We start from the raw sequence: 17,054 nt of genomic DNA, 5'->3' as shown, positions 1-17,054 counted from the left end.
AAAAGTAATATTATGAAAAGAACAAAGGCAAATAAAAGAAAAATACAACACGTTATTGAGATGATAAACAACGCCAGTACGCAGAATCTATACAACCAGACCATCATGTTTTTTTGTGAGGTTGATACGGAATTTTTATCAACAAGGTCTTGTTACCTTCCGATGAACTTCAGAAAAAGGACGAGACGTTCTTTGACATGCCCCTGGTTCATTAACTTTCTACTCAGACAATTTATTTTTACAGCTGACACTTTTATTTCTATAAACTTAATGTCACTGTTATAGTGTATACTAAATTGACAAAATAAGTGTATACAAGGATTTAAAACATGTATACCTTCATGTTAGTCACGAAGTCAAACCTCCACATTTTTTAATAGTACATTGATGGCATTTTGCTGTAAACTTTTCATGAGGAATTGTTTTATGATTTCTTGTAATTAACATAAAAAAATAACAAAGACAGAAATAATATGTAATTGAAAAGTAATTTAGCATAACTTGCTTTTTGCGATGTTATTAATTAAATCATCATTACATGAAATTCAAAAAAAATGCTCAACAACACATTCCATTAATAACAATTTATAAATTGTAATGCATTTCACTTAATAACCATGACATTTTCAATTACTCTATCCCTGTTTGTAATAATGTCTTTTTCAAACCTACCGTTTTCTGTATTTGCATGCGGTACAGTGTCATCATGATGTTCTTGTTCCTGTTGATCGATGTGCTCAGTGTTACCAGTATTCTTATGTTGACTAGAGTCTAAATTCACAGTACCAAATTCAGCACTTTTTTGTTTGGTGGTGGTTAAATCAACTTTATCTGTTTGTTTGTTAGTTGGTGAATCGGTACTGGAAAACATAAAATAACAAATAAAATAGTGTTTTAGATTAGAGGGAATTATTGAATCTTTTACTTTCTAAAGTCTAGGAAATTTGACTAAATATTCAAAAGTGAAAAATCTGAAATAATAATCAGTAGAGAAAGTTAATAGTTTTTTTTTTTAACTTTTTGGGGATTATATTTGCAATTTCAATTTGAACCTACATTTAAAAACATATATTTCATTACAGCACTAATTTACATTACTAACCATATTTGAATTTCGTATAACCCATCTGTTCCCATTTTGTAAACTCCAATTTTCTTACAGTCCCAGCGGACCTGAAAAATTGTATTAGTTCTATACGATGTTTGTCTTGTACTTTCTTTCATCAAAATATTCGAACGCATCAGTTTTTTTGCTATAAACCGACAAAAATATTGAACTCCAAGAACAATTCAAAACAGCAAGTTCCTAATCAAATTGAAACATTAAAAGCTTAAACACATTTAACGAATGGAAAGGTAACTAGTGTATTTTTTGTATGCAATAATTGGATTAACATTATTGTTTTGAACACTAACTACATTTATTTATGTTCATAAGTGAAGCGCACTCTGAGTTTATTGACATTTTCAAATTAAGAAAGAATTTTAGCTTAAACTGATATTGTCAAGATCTGAAAAATGTAAAACACGATTTAATTTGGAAAAACCCATCTGTGTCTGTCTCATATATTTGTTTTAAGTAACAATTTTGGCGCAAGTCCCGGTTAGCTTGTATGTGTCCATATACACTCGGTAACCGTTTGATTACATCTTATAACAGTATTTTGGAGATACTTTTAAAGGGTAACTGAGGAAGAAAAACCGTAAGAAGAGTAACGTCTTAGGTTTTTGGTCATGAATGACGCTTTCCGACTTGTAAAAGGTCATTGTTACGTCAATGTTGTATATATATAGGCATAAGATTAAAATCCGACTATGAATGTGTTATATATTGTCAATGTTGGTTTCTTATCACGTACCAATACCCAATTTCGTACTTGATTTTTAATCCCAACTAGTTTTCTTCAGCATTACTGATCAGTCTTGTGTAGATGAAACAATGCAACAAATTATTAGCCTAGTAGCCCTGATGAGTTTTTAAACAACTAATCTGCTGTTCCTATCATCATGACTAAAAGTGGCAGATAGGAAAAAACTGAAGAAAAAAAACATGAAAAAAACTGAAGCGCTTGCAGTGGTTGCAGTGCTTGCAGTGGATTTCTTTTAGGAATTGGCAAGTCAAAATATGCAGATGATACCGGTTCAAATAAGCAGGACACGTGTTTTTTTAATGCAATAACATAAATATCAGAAAGTCCGGAGCTATTTGCTGTTATTCAAATAAGTTTCATATGTATGTAAGTACAAAACATTTAAGAAACTCGCATTATTCTTTTTTATCTATGATAGTTTTAATTTGTTTATTTATTCTTACAACAACATATCCATTATCTTTTACACCAAGCACTGTTCCGATACTACCGGGACCGCCATCATCATTGTCATACTTCCAATCATTACCTTATAATGAAACATAGAAGCAACAACATACAAATGTCATAAAAATTATAATCTATCCGTAATATTTCGTTTGTTTTTTACTTAGTATTATCTTTGGATTATTATTCCTTAGAAATGTCCGTTGATCTATCATCAAAACGCAGATGAGTTAAAAGTAAAGTATAACTGCTTAACCTAGTTTTTCTAACTACTTTTAAAATACCTTCTAGATAAAATGAATTGAAAAAGTAATTACTAAGTTCTTGTGCCAGTAATCAGAAACATCATAATGCATCGTTACTGTCCCGAGGCAAATACTGCTTACCTCGAATCTGTGACAGGACAAATACAAAACAGCCAGCTAATAGCACTAAATTATTAGATGCTGACTTCAGATTAATACTTAATAGATTGTAAAAAATTATGAACAATGTATTCATCTTCTTCAATTCAAACCAAACAAGTACAGAATCAACAACATGTAAACCATCTTTAAGTCTATTGAAGTTTCTAGGATAAACGAAAGATATGAATTTGTTTGTACCTTGTCCTCTACTATAGTTTTTACTTCTTTTTTTAACTTTTATTCTTAGTTTAATCTTCAAATATTAAAAAAAAAATCTTTCTACGAAAACATTGTCAACGACTATTTTGAATTATTATGTTACAAATTCAATACTAAATGTTTAATGAGGGACTAACTCATGAAATCGAATAAGTAAATTTCAATCTTTACATTTTCTATTTTAACTATCTATTCATCTTTCAATAAAAAAAATACTAACTTTGTTAAATACATTACGGTTTCCAAAGATTAAAAGATATAGATACCTCGTGTCACTTTACATCCGACTGCAACCAATTTATCTACTAACACTCTTGGTTCGTCAACTTTCTTAACGCTATAAAAATTGACTTTTTCGTCGTAAATATATTTGTTTAAATGACCACTATCCCATTCTATCCAAACTTCCTCTGAAAAAGATGTGAAAAAATTGTCTCGTGAAAACAAGTAATATGACTTGAGATTAAAATGAATGCACATACGACTTCTTGTAAAGAGAACAGATTTTCATGTTCAACACTTAGCTCATTAATATATAGTATTAACTACATACTCCTGGCAAATATATACAACGCAAACATCATCTTAGTTTGCCGACAGCCCATCATGCTCGATGGACGCCAGATTGTATTATAAATATTCACAAATATTATTATCATCATTATTACAATTATAATGCATATCCAACTTCATACAATTCCTATGTTTTATCCTAAATACAAACAACATCAAACTTCCAAATAACTACACCCCCTCCACAGACGATCAGGGCCGACCAGGAACATATAGAGATAAAAAAACGATATAATCGATCAAAAAGCTCTAGAAACCTGTGTCAGTGGATGACAAGTGCGCAATATCGTCTCCAGGACCAGGTACTCTGACCTACACATTAAACATGTGTGTATTGGCAAATTGAATGCAATAAAAATATCAACGTATATATGTTACAGTGATTTTGTAAATCCCTGATATTTCAGAGATTTTGTATAATCACTGAACTGATGAGTGATTTTATAAAATCCCTGACACCGACCAGGGATTTTACAAAATCGCTGAATTAATTAAGATTTATTTTACAGATTCCCTAATTGAATTCAGTGAAATTGTGAAAGAAATAATTCTTTTTGATTATAAAATTCTTTAAAATAGCAGTTACACTAAACAAGTTTGAGGTTAAGTTTTTACTTAGTGAGCAATTTTCAATAAACAAATGACATACTGTAGAAAAAATAGTCTTTACAACAAGAGCAAACTTTCACACAAAACTGAGTCATTTCAATAATCGAGGGAAACATTAATGTGTAACATATGGGACCAAAAAACGTATGAAGAAATTTTAAAATCTTTTCCTAAAATCCCATAGAAAAGAGACAATATAAGCTTTTTTATTAGCATTTTTTGGCTTGTTCGAAAGTAAGTTAATATTTATCATGTAGTGTTATTATTAAAACATGTAAACCGATCATATCAAATACAAAGGCAAACATTGGAGTCATTGCCGTAATGAGAGGAGAGAAACACATATGTAAAGTGTATGACATGTATTTGTTTAAGCTATGTCACAATGATCAAGCGGCAAATATTAAATGCATAGCAGGACGATGATATCGTATCATGACATGGAAATTGATATATGAAAAGCAAATAAGTAGTATTATTAATGTGCAGCTTATAAAAGTCATTCATATCCGCAAAATTATAATATAGTAAAACAAAAGACAACAGATAAGTTGAGATAAAAAAAAATTGTTTTGTACTTGAGTTTTTTACTTCGTCATATCCGTCAGATACTGCCTTAACAATGTATTTTATCACTAAGGGATAAATGTTTTATAAAGTTTTTATACTTTCTCCATTCTTTGGACATGTTAGTTGCAAATCAAATTAAAAGTTAATATTTGTATGAATGAAGTTCTCCCGAATGTGGAGATTCGAAAAAAGTACTAAAACAATATTCATCATGCAAATATAAGTAAATTGTAGTCTTATTATCAATTCATATATTCCTATTATCATTTATAATCTCTGTAAAATAGTTTGGTTAGTTATTTATTAATCAAATATATTTCAAAATCATTGGTCTTTTTGTATTATGAAAAAAACATTTCTTTCCTCAAGTTAAAACCTTTAATCAGATTTTACAAAATCCCTAGCAATATTTTCAGTGATTTTGTAAATTCCCTGACATTTCAGTGATTTTGCAAAATCACTGAAACTGTTAGTGATTTTACATAATCACTAATTATTCCAAGGATTTTACAAAATCACTGATTCAACAAATTCACTGTAACAACCTTCTGCTGATGTTTTTTTTTTCTATGGTCGGGTTGTTGTCTCTTTGACACATTCCCCATTTCCATTCTCAATGTTACATGTAAATCAAAAGTTAAAGCTGAGTGTTCACTCGTTGCACGACAGCTAGAAAGTGACCCTATGATTTATTACCAGAAAGTACACCCATTTGGTCACTATGTGTGACCCTATTATATATTCACACGACCCGTACCCGTCAATACAATATTTTCCCGCTATACTTAAACGAAACGCGGGAAAACACAATGTTTGTAAGTCTACAAAATACGTCTAGCTTTAAATGGATTCAATAGTATTAAGGTTGTAAATTATTCCCAGGTTTACTTCTTCAAATACGAGTTACAAATAAGAAAATTATCATAAAAGATATGTCCTATGACATATCCTGTTTTGTTGTTGTTGTTTATGTGTAAACAGATTAAACGGTAAATATCTCGACAATGTCGAAGTATATGATTCATCAATTACAATTAAACGAAGAAAAAACAACGTACAATACTATGTTTCATTTTTTATGTGTTGAGCTTTTATTTGTAATTTGATAAAGAACTTTCTGTTTTGAATTTAAATCGGAATTCGGTATTTTTGTTAAATGTTTTTCTTATACAAAGTACATTTTCTTGACCCAAATTATCGACTAATAGAGGCATGTAAGATATTGTGATTACAAATACACAAAGGTGTAGAAATGATAGCGATAAAGCTAGGGTGATACATACGATATTAAAAGTTCAACTATATCGATTGTTTTCATATTATCATAAGTGTAAATGAAGTTTTACCACTCAAATACAACACAAAAAGCAACCGTATTTAGCATTTGCTACTTTCGGCAAAATGGGAGATCTGGTCTTTAAGTAAATCAATTTCTTTTTATATGAAAAAAAGAAGATGTGGTATGATTGCCAATAAGACAACTCTCAACAAAAGACCAAAATGAAATTGACAACTATAGGTCATCGTTTATTATTGTTTGCGGAATGTCCAGTTTTACAGGTTTTTTATTTGGGAAAGGCACAAACATACAGAATGTGGCTGTTTTAAACATGATAGCCGGATTCTAAAACTACCCCTTAAATGGTACATTTCTGTAGCAGTAAAACATTAGAACAATCTATAAAATCAGTAGAACTCATTGGATGGAAAAAATAAAAATACTTATTAGAAAAACACAGAGTGGACGTGGATTGGTACTTGAATATCCCAACAATAAACACATATTACATACAGATAGGTGAGAGTACTCAAAGTTATTGACAGCTCAGTTTTAGTTTGTTACCCCGATTTTGTTTTTTGTCCATGGATTTATGAGTTTGAACAGCGGTATACTACTGTTGCCTTTATTTAAGTCACTAGCAACTAATAAAAAAAATCATGCATTCAAGGCTAAGTTATCAGTTAGTACACAACCAATATCCAATAAGCTTAGTTTTAAAAGTCAGAGAAAAACATGATAGTACGTACGCACTGCAAAGGTACAGGTAATGTGAATATGTATATAACAATAATATTTAGTTTGCTTTTAATCTAGTGATAACAAAATCAATATCATTACCAACCAGAATGTGTCCCAAGTACACGGATGCCCACTCGCACTATCATTTTCTATGTTCAGTTGACCGTGAAATTGGGGTAAAAACTCTAGTTTGGCATTAATATTAGAAAGATCATATCATAGGGAATAGGTGTCATAAGATTCTTGTTGATCGGACTTTAACTTCATCAAAAACTACCGTGACCAAAAACTTCAACCTGAAGCGGGACGAATGAACGGACGGACGAACAGACGGATGAACGGACCCACAGACCAGAAAACATAATGCCCAATGCCCCTCTACTATCGTAGGTGGGGCATAATAAAAACAATACTTAATGATCTAATAACAGCGTTGAATTGGTAACATTTTAGAACAAGCTTATCTAAAGAATCGATAAGTTTACACGGATCGTTTTACATTTCTGGGCACGGTGAAAAACATCTTCGTTAAAAAGAGGATTTACTATCATTTTTGAAATCAGTTTTCTCCAGGTACAACCAATCTTCAAAACCAAATATTTATATCTATGGAATAATTTAGTTGAGGTTTTAAGTAATTGGGTCTTATCTTATAATCTCGATATCATTAATTCAAATGGATCGAATAACCTGAAACAAGTTTGTACTTTTATCCATCTTAATTAATTATTAAGCAGTTATCTTTTTATAATTGGAATAGATCCTATTTAATCTAAATTTGCTTAGCAGTTTAAGTAGCAATCTTCTGTAAACTACAGGAAACGGAAAACTTGTAATTTCGCAACAATTTTAGGTACGTATACTTCATAAGCTATTAATATAACGTTTTTAAACTTTCAGTTATCAGAACTGTTAAATTTACGATTAAAGTGAGCATTGTTTTTGCTAAGCTTTATAACCATTTTAATCTGAGCGTCACTGATGAGTTTTATGTAGACGAAATGCGCGTATGGCGTACTAAATCATAATCCTAGTACCTTTGATAACTATTTACACCACTGGGTCGATGCCACTGCTGGTGGACGTTTCGTCCCCGAGCTCCAGGGTATTACCAGCCCAGTAGTTCACACTTCAATGTTGACATGAATATTAATTACATGGTCTTTATTTAATAAATGTCCTGTTACAAAACAATTATTCGAAAAACTTAAGGATGTTCTTATTCCAGGAATAGATTACCTTAGCCGAATTTGGCACAAATTTTTGGAATTTTGGGTCCTCAATGCTCTTCAAATTTTGTTCTTGTCTAGCTTTTTTTTTTTTTTTTTGATCTGAGCGTCACTGATGAGTATTATGTAGACGAAACGCGCGACTGGCTTACTAAATTAAAATCCTGGTACTTTTGATAACTATTAGGACGTGTGTACTTTATCTGGAGTATCCCCTATCTTCATAAATCAACAAACAATTTTCTAGAATAGTAGACCCGTCGAATGAATCGCACAACATTTTGATTATCTAATCCATGCTAAATAAACAAAGTTAATCACGATTGATTCATGAGGTAAACCCTGCACACGGAATAAAAAAAAAGATCAGAATACTGATATCTGAGGAAAACTCAAATAAAGGAAAGTCACTTATCAAATGGCAAAATCAAAAGCTCAGGCATATCAAACGAATGGATAAGTAATGTCATATTCCTGGAGTACATGTATTTTCTTATTAGAAAATGGTGGAAAAGACAATGTTTTAAAGCTACATGTAGCTATCATTTCCATAACTGGTACTTTTCAAACAAATGCAAATATACATATTATATTATCTCTGTATCCCCACTATTTAAAATCCATAGTAAGCTGTTATCAATAAATTTTCTCTTAAAACAGCGTATTTCTGATCGTAATACCACTTTTGCAGATCTTTCGATACATTTCTGTTTTGCCTTTAACCAAATTCATTCCCTAAGTTTTTCCCTGTAATAGAAACTACTATAACAATGCAATCTATCATATTTCGTCTTCATGGACAATCATTGGTATGTAACACAACCAAATGAAAAATTACACATAGTCATCAACTTTTATGTTTATGATAATGAATATATTTTTAACTGGTGATGGTTTTGCCTAAATAGAAGAGGGACGAAAGATACTAGAGAAACAGTCAAATTCATAAATGGAAAATTAACTGAAAACGCCATGGCTAAAAATGTAAAAGACAAACAGACAAACAATAGTACACATGACACAACATAAACAACTAAGAAAAAAGATGAGAGACACGAATAGGGAAAAAATTAAACAGAGACATTGTAAACTTTTTTCTGGTTTAATATTACCGTTCTGAATCTGACCAACAACAGTTCCCGCGAGACCAGAATCTTGTTTGTCATGCCTCCATTTAGGACCACGTCGTACTCTGTCACCCAATTGTAGCGATCGACACTCTAATTCATTATATAAACCTTTGTTTTTGTCTGCAGAAAGTGTATCAAAAAACTCCAAAACTAAATCAACACAGTCATCCTATGGAAATAAATGAATAGTTATAATAAAATCATGTATTTATGCATAGACTGTAATATCTACAGCGAAAATGAGCAGAGACATATAATATTGTCTGTTGAACTGATTATTATGGCACCCTAAACGGAGTTTGGGTGACATATTGTTATTCTACGTTTCTTTTTGTTTTTATTTTTATGGCACCCTCAACGGAGTTGGGGTGACATCTTGTTATTCTACGTTTCTTTTTTTTATGTCACCCTGACGGAGGTCGGGTGACATATTGTTATTGTACGATTCTTTTTTATGGCACCCTCAACGGAGTTGGGGTGACGTATTGTTATTGTACGTTTCTTTTTTTCCTTATTATGGCACCCTCAACGGAGTTGGGGTGACATATTGTTATTGTTCGTTTCTTTTTGTCTTATTATTATTATTATATTTATTCTTCCACACTTTTTTGTCCATACTATTTCTCCAAATTGGCTGGAACAATATTGATGGAACTATACCATAATGTTGACCACCACATTATATAGTGCAGTGGGATATGGCATCATCAAGATGGCTGTCGTTGCCATGGAAACGAAACAAATGTGAAAAATTTCTGTTTTTTGTTTTGGTGAACTGTTTGAATATGCTTACACTCAGAATCATCATATTTTTATACAATGTAGGTGCCCACTATATACAAGTGTTGGATGATTTTGGCACTCATTGGACCTACTATGTTGCCATGGAAACTACACCAAAAATTTCAAAAAAATCAAAATGCTCCAAACTTCATGAAACTTCACAGTAACGATGAGCAACATTGGAAGATGTGGAATTTGGCGTTGGAATTTCCAAAATATCTGTAGTTACCATGGAAACAATGCAAAAAGGTCAAAACTTTGAATTTTCACAGAACATTCCAGAACATCAATGTTAAATTTATTCTAGATACATTAAATGGTGTATATGATTATGGAGGGAAAAAATTGCAGCGGGGGAATGACTTTGGAGAATTCAAAATGGCCGCCGTTACCATGGGAACAGCAAAATTATGAAAAACTTCAAAATGCTATAAAGTTAATGAAACTTATAACAAATGTTGCCTAGCTTATGTAGACTTAACTTTTGAGTTTCGAATTTTCAAAATGGCCGCCGTTGCCATGGAAACAGCAAAAATTTTCTAAATGGCTGCCGCTGGCCTGGCAATAGGGAAAGGGTGCCATCCGCTATTGCTTGCAATGGCAAATCTAGTTTTTATTATTCTTCTTCAACACTTTTTGTCCACACAGTTTCTCGGAATTGTATGGACCAATGTTGATGGAACTATACCATAATGTGGACCAGCATATGAAGTTGTGCACCTGACTTTGGAATGGTCAAGATGGCTGCCGTTTCCATGGAAACTGCAAAAATCCGAAAATATTCAAAGTGTTCCAAACTGGAAGAAACTCCACAGGAATGGTAACTGGCATGAGATGATTTACAGTTTGACTTTGGAATTTCCAAAATGGCTGCCGTTACCATGGAAACAGTTCAAATATCAAAAATTCTAACTCTTTCATTATAACATCCAGCTGGATGAAACTTTATGAAAATGTGACCCAGTATGCCAAGATGTCAAAACAATATTTGGATAGTTCAAAATGGCCGCCGTTGTCATGGAAACTAGGGCCAAGTTTTGCATTGACCCTATGGAAAAATTCATAAAATCAGCATTTTCTCAGAGAATAGTGCAGCAAAGTAAATGAAACTGTATTGATATATAACATGACATGTGGCAATGAGATGTCTGCTTTTAGAATTTTGGAATTATCTACTGTAACCATGGTTGCAGCACAAATGTTCAAAATTTCCAAAAAAAATAAAGTGCTGCAAACTGGATGAAACTTTACAGAAATAGTGGCTGACATGTGCGGAGTAGCATTTTGAAGTTGGAATTTCCAAAATAGCCGCCGTAACCATGGAAACAGCAAAATTGTCCAAAATTTCAAAATGCTCCAAACTTAATGAAATTTTACAAAAATGATGACTTGCATGTGTAGATGCACTCTTTGACTTTGGATTTTTTAAAATGGCTGCCACTCGACTGGCAATGGGGGACAAGGGTGCCATCCGTTATTGCTAGCAATTACAAATCTAGTTATTATTTTTATTCTTCCACACATTTTGTCCATACTATTTCTCAGAATTGGGCAGACCAATGTTGATGGAACTATACCATAATATGAACCGCCATGTGGAGTTGTGCAAGAGACATTGGAATGGTAAAAAATGGCTGCCGTTACCATGGAAACAGAACAAATGTGAAAAAATACAGTTTTTAGTTTTGGTGAACTGTATGGTAATGCTTTAACTCAGAATCATCATATTTTAATACAATGTAGGTGCCCACTATATACAGGTGTTGGATGATTTTGGCACTCATTGGAACTACTATGTCGCCATGGGAACTACACCAAAAATTTCAAAAATCTCAAAATGCTCTAAACTTCACGAAACTTCACAGTAACGATGAGCAACATTGGAAGATGTGGCATTTGGAGTTGGAATTTCCAAAATAGCTGTTGTTACCATGGAAACAATGCAAAAAGGTCAAAACTTTGAATTTTCACGGAACATTCCAGAACATTAATGTTAAATTTATTCTAGAGACATTAAATGCTATATGATTATGGAGGGAAAAAATTGAAGCGGGGGTTTGACATTGGAATATTCAAAATGGCCGCCGTTACCATGGGAACAGCAAAATTATGAAAAACTTCAAAATGCTTTAAATTTAATGAAACTTATAACAAATGTTGCCTAGCTTATGTAGACTTGACTTTTGAGTTTGGAATTTTCAAAATGGCCGCCGTTACCATGGAAACAGCAAAAAATTCAAAATTTTCAAAATGCTCCAAACTTAATGAAACTTTACAAAAATGATGTTTTGCATGTGTAGATGCACTCTTTGACTTTGAAGTTTTCAAAATGGCTGCCGCTCGCCTGGCAATGGGGGAAGGGTGCCATCCGCTATTGCTTGCAATGGCAAATCTAGTTTCTTATTATTCTTATTCCGCACTTTTTGTCCAGCTTAGTTCTTGGAACTGAATGGACCAATGTTGATGGAACTACAACATAATGTTAATCACCATGTGTAGTTTTGCATCTAACTTTGGAATTAAAAAAATGGCTGCCATTGCCATGGAAACAGCAAAAATGTGAAAAATAGAAATGTGTTCTAATTTATATGAAACTTCTATGATATTAAGAGACACATGTACACTTCAACATGGTACATTTTTTTTTCAACTGGGGGGTCTCTAGACATAATTTGAGGGGGTGAATTTTTCATGGAACATTCCAGAACATAAGTGTTAAATTTATTCTTGAGACATTAAATGGTATATGATGGTATATAATTATGGAGAGAACAATTTGCAGAAGAAGTTAGACTTTGGAATTTTCAAAATGGCAGCCGTTACCATGGAAACATCAAAAATATGAAAAACTCCAAAATGCTTCAAATTTAATGAAACTGAAAACAAATGTTGCCTAGCTAATGTTGACTTGACTTTTGAGTTTGGAATTTCCAAAATGGCCGCCGTTGCCATGGAAACGGCACAATTGTTGAAAACAGAAAAACGTACATAAAGCTATGAAAACTGACAGAAAGATCTTCTGTTATGGATATATCTGAATTTACTGATGGAACATTTCGAAATGGCTGCCGTTTAGTGGCAATTGGGGAACCAGGGTGACATCCGCTATTGCTTGCAATGGCAATTCTAGTTCTTTTTATTTTTATTCTTCCACACATTTTGTCCACGCTATTTCTCGTAATTGGTCAGACCCATGTTGATGGAACTATACCATAATATGAACCGCCATGTGAAGTTGTGCAAGAGACATTGGAATGGTAAAAAATGGCCGCCGTTACCATGGAAACAAAAAAAATGTAAAAAAAAATCCAAATTTTAAATCTTTCGTTATAAGAGGCAAAGTCTTGAAAGTTTATGTAAATGTTGGCAGTGGTGCCCCGAGGTACCAACAGTACTTGGAATTTTCAAAATGGCTGCCATTGCCATGGAAACTAGACAAAAGTTTAACATTGACCCTATGGGAAAATGCGTTTTAGCTGCATTTTCTTGAAAAATATAACAACAATTCCACGGAAATCGTAATTAGGAGTGTGTGCAAATGGTCACATGCAATTGCTGTACTGCTAACATGTACTAGAATATTCTAGAATAAAAATATGTATTTTATTTAATGTGCTTTAAAGAGAAAATCGCCACCGAGAGAACGAGAAACACTCAGAGTACAAATTACTGACATTTCTGCACTTGCGTTAAAGTACATATCCGTGAATGACACACCTGCTAAAATATACACATTAGCTGAAATCAATCGATAAACATGTAATTAAATTGTACACGATAAGTTACATGTATTGTATGATACGCGAGCTATTGAAGAATAAATTGAACAGTTAATACGCCGCTCCGTCAATATATACACATGTTGTCTGTCCTACGTCCCCTCTAAAAAGAATATTAATATGCTAAGTCCACGATAATATACTTCAGTATCACGTGACACCACCTTCCTACTTGCGCGCGTGTCTAATTTTAGATTTAAAAAGGATTCCCAAACTATGTATAGAACTGAAACGTATTCTACGGAAGAGAAAAAAAAAAGGGGGGGTGGGGGGTGGATTTAGAAATGCTGATTCCGACATGTATAATAGATATGCCATTTGACTTTTGTACACTCATAATTGTTGATGCTACTGTGACAATGTGCAGTACGGGGTGCCATCGTCCGCTATTGCTTGCAATAGCAAATCTAGTGTTATAATAACTCATTCGCAATTCTTTTTTTTTTTCGGATGTAAGAAAAGCAAATAGAGTATTTTTCTCAATACTACATGCAAAATTGTGCGTCAGATATTTGTCACTGAACAGTATGAAACGTATAGACAATAAATAAACCTATGCAAAATGTGTCATTTTAGGCAATACAACGTATTGATCAATCGATCAATCAATCAATCAAATCATGATCAGAGTGATCAAATCATGATCACATTGATCAAATCATGATTAGAGATCGATCAATCAATCAAGTGTTGATATCAATCAAGTGCAGAATCCGAAATAAACGTCCCATCGCTATTTTTACGAACTGTCAATCATTCGATCAATCAATCAATCAATCAAACGATCGATCAATTGATTGATTGATCAATCATGATCACAAACCTTCAATCAACTAATACACGTATCTTCTCCGTTGAATTCATGAAAGAAAAAACCTTTAATTCGCTTCGCGTATCATTATGGCACCCTCAACGGAGTTGGGGTGACATCTTGTTATTCTACGTTTCTTTTTTTTATGTCACCCTGACGGAGGTCGGGTGACATATTGTTATTGTACGATTCTTTTTTTATGGCACCCTCAACGGAGTTGGGGTGACATATTGTTATTCTACGTTTCTTTTTTTTCTTATTATGGCACCCTCAACGGAGTTGGGGTGACATATTGTTATTGTTCGTTTCTTTTTTTTCTTATTATTTTTATTATTTTTATTCTTCCACACTTTTTGTCCAAGACAGTTCTCGGAATTGGATGGACCAATCTTGATGGAACTATGCTATAATGTTGTCCACCATGTGAAGTTGTGCACCTGACTTTGGAATGTGCAAGATGGCCGCGGTTACCATGGAAACTAAAAAAATGTAAAAGAAAATCAAAATTCTAACTCTTTCGTTATAAGAGCCAACCTTATGAAACTTTGTGCAAATGTTGGTGGTGGGGCCCCGAGGTACCAACAATACATAGAAATTCAGAAATGGCTGCCATTGTCATGGAAACAGGCGAAATGTTTAACATAGAACATTCCAGAACATCAATGTTAAATTTATTCTAGAGACATTTTATTTTAAATGATGGTATATAATTATGGTGAGAACAAATTGCAGCAGCAGGTTGACTTTGGAATTTTCAAAATGGCCGCCGTTACCATGGAAACAGCAAAAATACAACAAACTTCAAATTGCTTCAAATTTATTGTAACTTATAACAAATGTTGCTAAGCTAATGTAAACTTGATTTTTGAGTTTGGAATTTCCAAAATGGCCGCCGTTACCACGGCTACCGCTCACCTGGCAATAGGGGAAGGGTGCCATCCGCTATTGCTTGCAATCGCAAATCTAGTTATTTTTATTTTTCTTCCACACATTTTGTCCGCGCGAGTTCTCAGAATTGAACCTACCAATGTTTATGGAACTCAACTATAATGAAGAACCCCACTTGAAGTTGTGCACCTTGCTATGGAATGGTAAAAGATGGCCGCCGTTTCCATGGAAACAGCACAAATGCCAAAAAAATCAAAGTGGTCCAAACTGGAAGAAACTCCACAGGAATGTTAACTGGCATGTGCTGATTTCCAGTTTGACTTTGGAATTTTCAAAATGGCTGCCGTTACCATGGAAACAGCTAAAATATCAAAAATTCTAATTCTTTCGTTATAAGATCCAACTGGATGAAACTTTATCAAAATGTTCTCCAGTAAGCCAAGATGTCAAGACAATATTTGGATAGTTCAAAATGGCCGCCGTTGTCATGGAAACTAGGGCCAAGTTTTGCATTGACCCTATGGAAAAATGCATAAAATCAGCATTTTCTCAGAGAGTAGTGCATCAAAGTAAATGAAACTGTACTGACATATAACATGACATGTGGCAATGAGATGTACGCTTTTAGAATTTTGGAATTATCTACTGTAACCATGGTTGCAGCACAAATGTTCAAAATTTCCAAAAAAAATTAAGTGCTGCAAACTGGATGAAACTTTACAGGAATAGTGACTAGCATGTGCGGAGTTGCATTTTGAAGTTGGAATTTCCAAAATGGCCGCCGTAACCATGGAAACAGCAAAATTGTCCAAAATTTCAAAATGCTCCAAACTTAATGAAATTTTGCAAAAATGATAACTTGCAGGTGTAGATGCACTCTTTGACTTTGGAATTTCCAAAATGGCTGCCGCTCGCCTGGCAATAGGGGGACGAGGGTGCCATCCGTTATTGCTAGCAATTACAAATCTAGTTCTTATTATTCTTATTCCGCACTTTTTGTCCAGCTTAGTTCTTGGAACTGAATGGACCATTGTTGATGGAACTACAACATAATGTTAATCACCATGTGTAGTTTTGCATCTAACTTTGGAATTAAAAAAATGGCTGCCATTGCCATGGAAACAGCAAAAATGTGAAAAATAGAAATGTGTTCTAATTTATATGAAACTTCTATGATATTAAGAGACACATGTACACTTCAACATGGTACATTTTTTTTTCAACTGGGGGGTCTCTAGACATAATTTGAGGGGGTGAATTTTTCATGGAACATTCCAGAACATAAGTGTTAAATTTATTCTTGAGACATTAAATGGTATATGATGGTATATAATTATGGAGAGAACAATTTGCAGAAGAAGTTAGACTTTGGAATTTTCAAAATGGCAGCCGTTACCATGGAAACATCAAAAATATGAAAAACTCCAAAATGCTTCAAATTTAATGAAACTGAAAACAAATGTTGCCTAGCTAATGTTGACTTGACTTTTGAGTTTGGAATTTCCAAAATGGCCGCCGTTGCCATGGAAACGGCACAATTGTTGAAAACAGAAAAACGTACATAAAGCTATGAAAACTGACAGAAAGATCTTCTGTTATGGATATATCTGAATTTACTGATGGAACATTTCGAAATGGCTGCCGTTTAGTGGCAATTGGGGAACCAGGGTGACATCCGCTATTGCTTGCAATGGCAATTCTAGTTATTATTATTTTTC

General features: G+C 33.3%; 1 protein-coding gene across 1 annotated transcript in view; it reads right to left on the bottom strand.

Annotated features, from left to right (window-relative positions):
• Positions 1-2,757: 2,757 nt before the first annotated feature.
• The window catches only part of LOC143070956 (uncharacterized), a 42,955-nt gene continuing 28,658 nt past the window's right edge, over positions 2,758-17,054 (bottom strand). The window contains exons 10-12 of the mRNA XM_076245057.1: positions 9,058-9,244; positions 3,211-3,354; positions 2,758-2,768 (exon numbers count right to left, since the gene is read on the bottom strand). Of these exons, the coding sequence (XP_076101172.1) occupies positions 2,758-2,768; positions 3,211-3,354; positions 9,058-9,244 (342 nt within the window). The remainder of the gene's footprint in view (positions 2,769-3,210; positions 3,355-9,057; positions 9,245-17,054) is intronic.

The sequence above is a fragment of the Mytilus galloprovincialis genome, chromosome 4 (genome assembly GCF_965363235.1).
Source record: "Mytilus galloprovincialis chromosome 4, xbMytGall1.hap1.1, whole genome shotgun sequence".
NCBI classification, from domain to species: domain Eukaryota; kingdom Metazoa; phylum Mollusca; class Bivalvia; order Mytilida; family Mytilidae; genus Mytilus; species Mytilus galloprovincialis.
The sequence above is the reverse complement of the archived record's forward strand: the minus strand, read 5'-3'. Positions and strand labels throughout refer to the sequence as shown.